At 34.6% G+C, this 9,485-nt stretch overlaps 1 protein-coding gene and 1 long non-coding RNA gene across 3 annotated transcripts; both read left to right on the forward strand.

The window, feature by feature from the left end:
- Positions 1–341: 341 nt before the first annotated feature.
- On the forward strand, positions 342–2,484 carry LOC114533061 (ribosomal protein S6 kinase beta-1-like). Its single transcript, XM_028554647.1, has 8 exons — positions 342–445; positions 751–971; positions 1,082–1,157; positions 1,592–1,649; positions 1,760–1,822; positions 1,923–1,960; positions 2,068–2,362; positions 2,463–2,484. Exons 2-7 carry the CDS (start codon positions 927–929, stop codon positions 2,160–2,162), a joined length of 375 nt encoding a protein of 124 aa, XP_028410448.1. The 5' UTR covers positions 342–445; positions 751–926; the 3' UTR covers positions 2,163–2,362; positions 2,463–2,484.
- Positions 2,485–2,897: 413 nt separating this feature from the next.
- Positions 2,898–4,510, forward strand: LOC114533062. Of its 2 annotated transcripts, XR_003688023.1 has the most exons (4): positions 2,898–2,975; positions 3,081–3,188; positions 3,307–3,401; positions 3,559–4,510. It is a non-coding gene; the product is annotated as an uncharacterized LOC114533062 (long non-coding RNA). The 2 variants fall into 2 exon arrangements; XR_003688022.1 differs by having other exon boundaries at positions 2,914–3,188.
- The last annotated feature ends 4,975 nt before the right edge of the window (positions 4,511–9,485 follow it).

A 9,485-nucleotide genomic window follows, 5' to 3' on the forward strand; every position in this document is an offset into this window, starting at 1 on the left:
GTCCTGACTTGAATCCTGCCTCGATATTTAGGTACCCTCAAGCTAAACGCCTTTCGAACAACCGGCCCCTGCAATACAGACTTTCTCGACGATAATAAGATGTAAGTGAATTTTTCATAGCTTCGATTTCTAAATAGGTAAAATATTTGTGAAATATTTTCATGATTTGAAGGAACAAAATGCCCATTCACCGATTTAGTATATACTATTCACCGATATAATATTTATTATTCTTTAGTGTCGCATGTAGTTTTTAAACTTCAAAAGGTTTTCTCTGTGAAGTAATTTGACTTCTAGGCTAAGTAATTTGACTTCTGACGCAACAATGGAAAGATTGGAAACTGTGGATATTTCAGAGGAAATCCTTATAAATCCCAGCAATGAGAAAATTGGGCCGGAGTCATTTGAACTGTTGAACCTACTAGGAATTGGTGGTAATGGGAAAGTATGTCATGAAATAATGATGGTTGAAACCTTTACTAGACTAGACAAAGGCTGGAGTGGATTATCTTTAGTTGCTTTCTTAATGACTAATAATATATTGATTTCCAATTCACAATGCAACTAAATTTATCCTGCATCCATCCTAAATTTATCCTGACAAACTTTATCTCACCAGCATGGATCTAAACTTTGCATCTAAAATTTTTCTAAAATTGGATCTAAAATTGGATCCATGGATCCAAAATTTGTTTGACTAATTTGAGTTTTTACAAACAAAGGCACAAGCTTTGAAATGAATCATTTCAGGTGTTTCAAGTAAGGAAATTGGCAGGCCACAATGCTGGGAAAATATTTGCAATGAAAGTTTTAAAAAAGGTCTGTGAATGCATGTGTCTGAATCAATATCAGAGTTTTAAAGAAGACCAAATGAAATGTTTTTAGCCATCTTTCTTTTCCAGGCCATACTCTAAAGTCAAAGAGACATGACTTTCGCAAATAGTGAAAGAAATATTCTTGAAGCTGTCAAGGTGAGTGGGGGAAACAGGTTTAGGAAGATTTAATTGAAGATATACAAAATTCGCAACCGGTGCAAGTCCAACCATTGTGCCAAATAAATGATTTTTGTTTTGATTTCTAGCATCCATTTATTGTGGATTTAATATATGCATTCCAAACTGGAAGAAAATTATATCTTATTTTGGAATATTTAAGTGGTATGTATATATATCAAGGTGATCTCGCATTCATATTTCAGCCAATCAGCACGCAGAAAGTTTTTGAAAATAGAAATCCATTCCGCAGTGTTTAATCGATTATATCTTTTCTTATTCTTGATGGAACCATTCAAAATTTTGTGATTATGTTTAGTTATAAGAATTATAGCGCTGATATTAATTTGACACCGAAGTAAATTATATTTCAGGAGATATTAATTAAGTTGTTTCAACCGAGAAATGGATTTTTATATGACAACTAGTCCTAGTCATTTCCTGCCATTTCAGATCAACTGGATTGTTTTGCACAATGAACTTACAGGGGCCCACAAGGGCAATGTGCAAAACTCAATTCTACTAGTACACAAAACTGAAATCAACAAAGTTACAACAAATGAACAAAATCAACTAATTTTTGTCTTTAACATGTTTAGGTGGAGAACTTTTTATGCGTTTAAAACAAAAAGGGGTTCTTATGGAAGACACAACTGCGTATGAAGTTAATTTTCTCATAAAGCTTTTTCATTCTGGCAAATTATGATCTTTATAAAAGCAATAAAACATGCTATGTCTGATGCCAGTCCTAATTGATATTTTTTAAGGTTTTATCTATCAGAAATAACCTTGGCCTTAGAGTATTTACATAAACAAGGAATCATATATCGGTAAATATAGTATAGTCCAAGCAAAGCTACTATACTGACTGGCTGTACTTCAGAGGGTAATTATAAACCCTCCCTAAAGCATCAAATATGTTTTTCTTAGTGATCTCAAACCAGAGAATATTTTATTACAAGCTGATGGTAGGCTTTTTAAAATGATAAAACAATACCAATGTTAACAACAAGTTGTTGCAACAAGACAATATAGGCCAATATAACAGCAGTTTTAATAATTTATTCTGTTCCAGGCCATATCAAGTTGACAGACTTTGGAATGTGCAAAGAGTCAATGTTTGAAGAGAATGTTACATACACGATTTGTGGGACTGTTGAATACATGTAAAGGATGACCTCTAAATATGTTAATGCCAATCCTGACAGATATTAGGAGAAAAAAGATGGGAGAAAATGCTTGATGAAAATAATTGGTGAAAATGATTTTTTTCTTGTGGGGCGCCGGAAATTTTTGCAAAAAAAGGTTATGGAAAAGCTGTTGATTGGTGGAGTTTAGGGGCTTTGATGTATGATATGTTGACTGGAGATGTGAGTAGATATTACTCGATGATTTATCCTTGTTTTTTGGGGGGCAAATCAGCATCTTTTGCCAATTGAATTTTACTTGCTTTAATTATTTTATTTTTAGCCACCGTTCCGCGGTAAAACTAGAAAATTAACTATTGACATGGTAAAGAAAAGATAACACACAAACTTTTCCGGGATACATTATTGTTAAAAAGCTTTTTTCATCATCGCAACCGCTGCGCTGGATCTTAAAAAAAAGATACTGGCCCCATCTCACATATGATGCTAAAGATCTTCTAAGAAAGGTGATTTTCATAAATCTCAGTTCTTTTTCCAGACAAATTTATCTCAAAATCATGTTAGCAAAAACGTATAAAAATGCGTGCATTTCAATCATAATCGATTAAAAATTTCTTCCAGTTGCTAGAAAAAACAGCGCATTTCCGTTTTGGTGGAGGCACTGATGATGCAGACCCAATAAAGGTTTGATCAACATTGATGTCATTCGTATTTGACGTGAAAGAATCTACTTTTTCTTATATTGTTTTTATTTCAGAGGCATACGTTCTTCTGTAATGTGAACTGGGATCATTTGTTGGCCAGAAAGACAGAGCCACCATACAAACCCTCCACGGTATTTCCGCTGTTTTTGGACGAAAAAACAGTTTTAGAGTCTGCAATTAGAGTCTGTTGTTGTTGTTGTAGTCTTTTACCCTCAACGAAACCTCTGTTTTTTTAGAGCGGCAAAGATGATGTGAGTCAGTTTGATACAATATTCACTGAACAAACACCGGTCGATTCTTCTGACGACTCCTGCTTGAGTGAAGATGGTTATCAGATATTCTCCGTACGTTTCTTTGTGTAAATTTTTTCTAAATATCTCGTACAATGAAATATTTTTTGTGAAAGGGAACAGTTTGTTTAGTATTTTATAACAGTGTTTGCTTGTGTTTTTTTGTGTTCAGAGGTTCAGCTACGTTGCACCGTCCGTATTTGAAGCAGTGGATAAAGATATTTTGAATTTACGACCTGTCAGAAACTCCCACGTAGCAGCAACCAGGTAAAGAATTTTTAAACTTTGACACGAAAAAGAATCAGCAGTGACATTTCTGCTTGTCAATGTGGAAGAAAGAAGATGCAGAGGAGGAAGGGCTGTGATCGTAGGAAGAACAGCGTTTGTTTTTAGCTTTTAAGCAAATCTTAATCTTTCCTTTTAGTCAGTTACAAGTCAATAGTGATACTGAAGCTAAATTTGGGTTTGAAGACGTCTGGAAACCTAATCGTCTTCCTAATGGCAACACAACAGGGCAAAGTCCAGCGAGGAGGACGCTGCAGTTCACTCGAGATGAATGCAAAAAGATTGAAACAGATCATAGTTCAAGTCCTGTCTTCACTGGGGCAAAGATCCCCAAGAATGACACGATGCTGACACGAATGAAGAAATCCATAGTCCGTGTTGCCAGTAGATTGAGAGAAATTTACGTTTAGGTTTAACGATAATGAACTGAACTCAATTCAGAGTGGACATACGTTGTTTTTACTCGTTTAGGATTTGAACTTTTTGAAAGTCTGAAGTCAGAATAATATATGAAAGGGTTGATTGTTGAAGGGTCAATGTATAAAGCATATAACTATTTACCAAGACGCTTTTGCCGTTGTTTATATTATAGTCCAAAAGCAGTGACGTCACAAAGCTCCTCCAGGAATTTAAATAGCTAAGTGATTTAAATATTTATCGAGCAATGGACCACTTGCATACTAGACCAACTTCAGATCTAGGTGACAAGAAGGAAATAAATAATCACAGCTAAAAAGATTAGTAAAATTGCCGAGTATGGTTCGAAAATCTAAAGTAGTACGGAAAATATAGCCATAAGTCGTCCGGCTGCAATACAAAAGTATACAAAATTCGCCAACTTAGCATGGCTTTACTTCGGCACTTTACAATATTTCACAGCCAAACTTGGCAATTTTACTAAGTTTTGTATGCACTTTTCGGAAATTTCCGCTTTGTCACCTAAATCAAAGGTTGGTCTATTATGCAACTGGTCCATTTCCAACCAAAATTCCTAACTTTACCTGCTTGCTTAAATACGAAATATAAAAACCGTGGTGCAATAACCAATTCGACTCAATTTGACATCGCCGAATAATTTATTAATTTGGCCAAATATAAGCCAAATTTAGAACGAATAGGAGTGCAATTAATGCCAAAATCATACGAGTGATTACAAAATCAACTGACCGCGCAGCGGGAGGTTGATTTGTTAAGCACGAGTATGATTTGGCATTAATTGCACGACTTAATTCGTTCTATTACTTATTAATGATCCATCTTCTGTAATCAAACTTAAAGAGGGGGAAAATACAAAAAGACAATTTTTGAAGTGCAATATATTAAATTTTCTACAATAATTCTTCTACACAAATTTTTAAAATTTATCATAATCAAATTATTAAAATTTATCATAATCAATTCAGTATCCTGAATGCTGATTGGCTACTTGTAAAGCTATGCTGAATTTCATTGGCTGTGAACAAGAGTGCGATTACAGCTCACCAAGAGTGCGATTAATGATTAATCGCACTCCTGTAAACCAATCAAATTGAAGTATTTGACAGTGATTACAGAAGATGGATAATTAAATATATAATCATGTTAAGAATTCAAGATTAGTCGAGAGCGATGAACTATAAGAGGACCGCACGGAATGACCTCATGAATAATTTTAACTAATTTAATCAGTCATCTCTTGTTTTTTGTCAGCCCGAATCACATTTTACCAGTTCTTAAGATCATGTAGGCATTTGCAAAATTTCTACTTTCACCATATAGGCGGCCAGAAATCTCGCTGACCTCGCGCGACGCTCATGTTGTCTGAACAGTCTTATCAGTATAAGTTATGTCTTATAATATATAAGACAACATGAGAGTCGCGCGAGGTCAGCGAGATTTTTGGGCCGCCTATGTGCTTTCACAATTTTGTAAGTGTTGGGCAAACTCCTTGCCTGTTTAAAAAGTATAATTCAGAGTTTTGATAAAAACAAATATCACTTTGAAGCTTATTGTGCTGAAAACATTGCATAAATTCAATATTCGAAAAACTACATTCAATCGACGTTTAGTGCTGGCATCGTAATTTAAATTATTTGTGTTGTTTTGATGTTTTGAAGGTTTAGCTTTAGCAAAGTACTACTCCCACTTAAACTGTACAGTCTGTAACTGAATGCATCGTGATACAGCAGGCAAACGGGTGATTTGACTTCACCTTTACGACTGTCTTTGTTTGCGAAAAATTTGTCCGAAACTTTAACTATCAAGTCATTCATAATATTATCTTAGAAAGTTAGGTCTGAATAGCTCAGCCAGGAAATATTTTGCTTCGTTGGAATAGCGAGGGGTTGCTGCATGCATGTATTTCTAGTATTTTGATATTACGGCGCGTGCGCAGACATTTTTCCGCGGTGTTGCACCGTGGACATTGGACGTTCAATGGTCATGGCACAGATCAATACCCAGATGTCTCTCTTCTCATTAAAAAGCGTACGCGCTTGCTCAGCAAGTGACTAGAGGCATTCCCCCCCCCTAAATCTCAAAATGGAGCCGAACTATTTTATACATGGAAAAAAACCTCTTATTTGCTAGATAAAGGGACTGTGTAGTTAAATTTGTGTCTGAATCCATCATTATCTATACGCGCTTTGGAAAAGTGAGTTAAGAGTACCTCGTTTTCAATATTGTACGAGTGTTTTATCTTTTTTCGATTTTCGTAGGAGCGGAAAACTTATAAGCAATAGAAATCTCCATAATTTCAAACATATTTCTTTTAAAAAGTGTGTGAATATCTTTACATTGAATGGAACTTCCTGTACAAATAATAAATGTACATATATTCCGCCTCATTTGAACACATCGTGCAGTTTTTCACTTCAATTCAGTTCGTTTCCATTTTGAAATTTTATTTCGGGGGGGTGAATGCCTCTAGTCACTTGTTAAGCGTGCGCAAAAAGCGATGCGCAGTGACGATTCACTTGCTAAGTGTGCGCAGAAAGCGATGCGCAGCGACGAACCGCTTACGGTTTCTAGTCAGGAGTGAGACATCTGGGTAATCTGTGGTCATGGTACTTGTGCGCACGCCGGCGCAAAATTTAAGGGAGTAAAGTATTGGTAATTAGTAACTCGCTGATTGGCCAAGACAAAACGTTTTCACTGAGAAACGTCAGCATTTTAACTGTCATTTTGCTAACTATATTTTTAAAAAATATCAATAAACACTGCATGGCCATAGATATAGAATGGATAATACGTATTCTTTGACACTAGAAAGAGAATAAAATATAATTTATAATAAATAACGAGGATAAAATATTATTGGAACTGAGACTAGCGGTAAAAAAGAAAAACTCGTAGTTTTAAATCCTTGAACTGGTAGGTTTCAACTTTGTTTATTTCTTGTTTGCTGTACGTATGCATTTTATGAGCTTGGTATGTCGTTTTCCGAAGACTTAACCGACTATTTAAGGCATTAAATCATCGTTTTTACTTTAAAAACAGTTTTTTGAAGTATAATTCTGAGTTTTGGTGCAACAAATATCACTTTAAAGCTTACGTAGAGTCGACTGCAATCCTGCATAAAATCAAAAATAAAAATAAAAACATTCGACGTGTGTTAGCCCTTGGGGATTAAAATTATTTGTGCTGCTTTGATGTTTTGAACGTTTAACCCTAGTGAAGTATTAACTCTCAATTGAACTGTGAAAGTCTATAACTTCATGCAATAAAATGCAGCAGGCAAATGGTAATATTATTATTAATATTTTGCTTCGTTTAAAATGGCGAGTGGTTGCTGCATGCATGTATTTCTAGTATAGCTTACTAACAAAGAGTAAATATATATACTCTTTGTTACTAAGTTTAGTGATTTGCATTCCCGGGCGTAATTCCTTATCTCCCGGCGGAATTAGTACCCTCGCACAGCGCTTCGCGCCGGCTCGGGGATAAGTATGGTGGAGAATGGACGAGTAAAGCCTTCCGACAGTTGAAATGAAAAAAACACGGGTAAATAATAAAATGCACATACGATGTATGCAACTTTCCCGAATTTTCATTCTGCTTTTAAAGTAAAGTTACACAAAGGACGCATTTCTAATCTAAGCCAACCACCTGAGATCTAGCGCCTGCGGGCAGTTTTTACAAAAGGAACACATGCATAATGAGTGTGTTCCTTTGTAATTTGAAGCGTCTGCACCGCAGGCTGATCAGGATCCGACAACAATGAGTTAATCGGAAACGTCAATCAAATTCATAACAGATGATATTATTTAACCTTATTTACAAAACGGTAACCCTTCAGTACTAAAAACTGATTTTCAAGAGGCCGTTCACACGCTAATAAAAATCTATACATTATTTACAAAAATTAACACACACACAATTATATAAATTTATGAAAGTATAAGAATTAAAAGAATTTACTAATTATTAGACGTAAAATGGCTACCAAGAATATTTTTAAATCGAGCAATTGTTAGCTCTTGTTGTTTTGCAGTGGTTGGCAGATCATTCCACAATGTTACGCCGGAAAAGCTGATGCTTTTCTTCATAAAGTTTGTCCTTGGCTTTGGAATTTGAAAATTAATTTCGTTACTTCGTAGATTATGAGCTTCATTGTTGCTTATTTTAAACATATTTATCATAGATTCATTGTGATTTTTGTTTCTTATATTGTACATAAACGTTGCCTTTTTTATTTTCATTCGTTTTGCTAATGGTAGCCACCCAAGGTCTGCTAGGATTTCACTCGACCTTGTTTCATACGATTTACCAGTTATAACTCGTGCAGCCCTGTTTTGCATTTTTTGTAACTTTTCGATCAAATAACTACTACAAGTATCCCAAACAAGGCTACAGTAGTCAAAATGTGGCAGAATTATGGCATTATAAACTTGTATAAGAGGAAACTTCGGTATATAAGGTTTCATGCGTCTCAACATACCAATTCCTTTGGAAATCTTGGAAACTGAAGAATTTATATGATTTTTCCAAAGAAGCTGGTCATTTACTAAAATTCCTAAAGTTTTTGACTCATTCACTTTTTTAATTTCATCATTTCCTAATCTTATTGAAGGATCATTTTGCATATCATTTAAACGTTGCCGAGAGCCTATTAACATGTATTCCGTTTTTTCAATATTGAGAGTTAATTTGTTTGCTAACAACCAATGATGGACCTTTTCTAAATCAGCATTTAGTCGATTTTACTTAGTACTCTAGCGTTTATAGCACACTTGGAAAAATATAACCAACATCTGAAAAACTATTGTTGCCGATTTGAATTTGTTTGCGCGAATGGTCATGGAGGATATACAGGTTTGTATTTTTCTTGGGCTCATAATATTTTATGCATAACATATAGCTACACACCCAATATTCCATACTAACCATTGTTTATCCGCTTAAGACGCGGACGACAATATTTGCTGTAACTATAATGATATAAGAATAATCTAATAAAACGAAAGAGCTTGTACCACATTTGCTAATGTATCTATGGGTGGCCACAACACATTGCTTTCCTGAGATCTCAGTATTAAACAAGTGTTTTGTAATATAGTATATAAGGAACAAAGTATGACTAATTTAACAGTTATTGGAGTGAAATTAATTCTACGCCTCATTATGTTTAACTAGACGGCAACTCAAAGCGTACGGGCGACATAATACTACACACACAAAGCAGAAATTAAAGATATACAGTATCTGCTTTGTTGTAACACGCCTGGTTGATGGTTAAGGCGAAACTAGTGCGTCCGTTCGTATATATATATATACTGTACATATATATATATATATATATATATATATATATATATATATTAATATATATATATATTATTATTGCTAGTAGACACTATTTACAATTCCACAGAGTGCTAAACAACACTAAAGTGAAGTTTATAAATATATATACAGTATATATACACCCGTTTACAAAAACGTTGTCGCAAGTAGATAGATAGTTATAAATGTTGATTAGAAATTATCATCTATTATCATCTATCATATAAATGTTGACTAGAAATTAATGAACGTCATGGCGGATGGACACAGTGTTCATAGCTCCGAGTCTACAAATAAAAATCT

The sequence above is a fragment of the Dendronephthya gigantea genome, unplaced genomic scaffold, assembly GCF_004324835.1.
Source record: "Dendronephthya gigantea isolate DGI-Jeju-01 unplaced genomic scaffold, DenGig_1.0 000085F, whole genome shotgun sequence".
Taxonomy (NCBI): Eukaryota; Metazoa; Cnidaria; class Anthozoa; order Malacalcyonacea; family Nephtheidae; genus Dendronephthya; species Dendronephthya gigantea.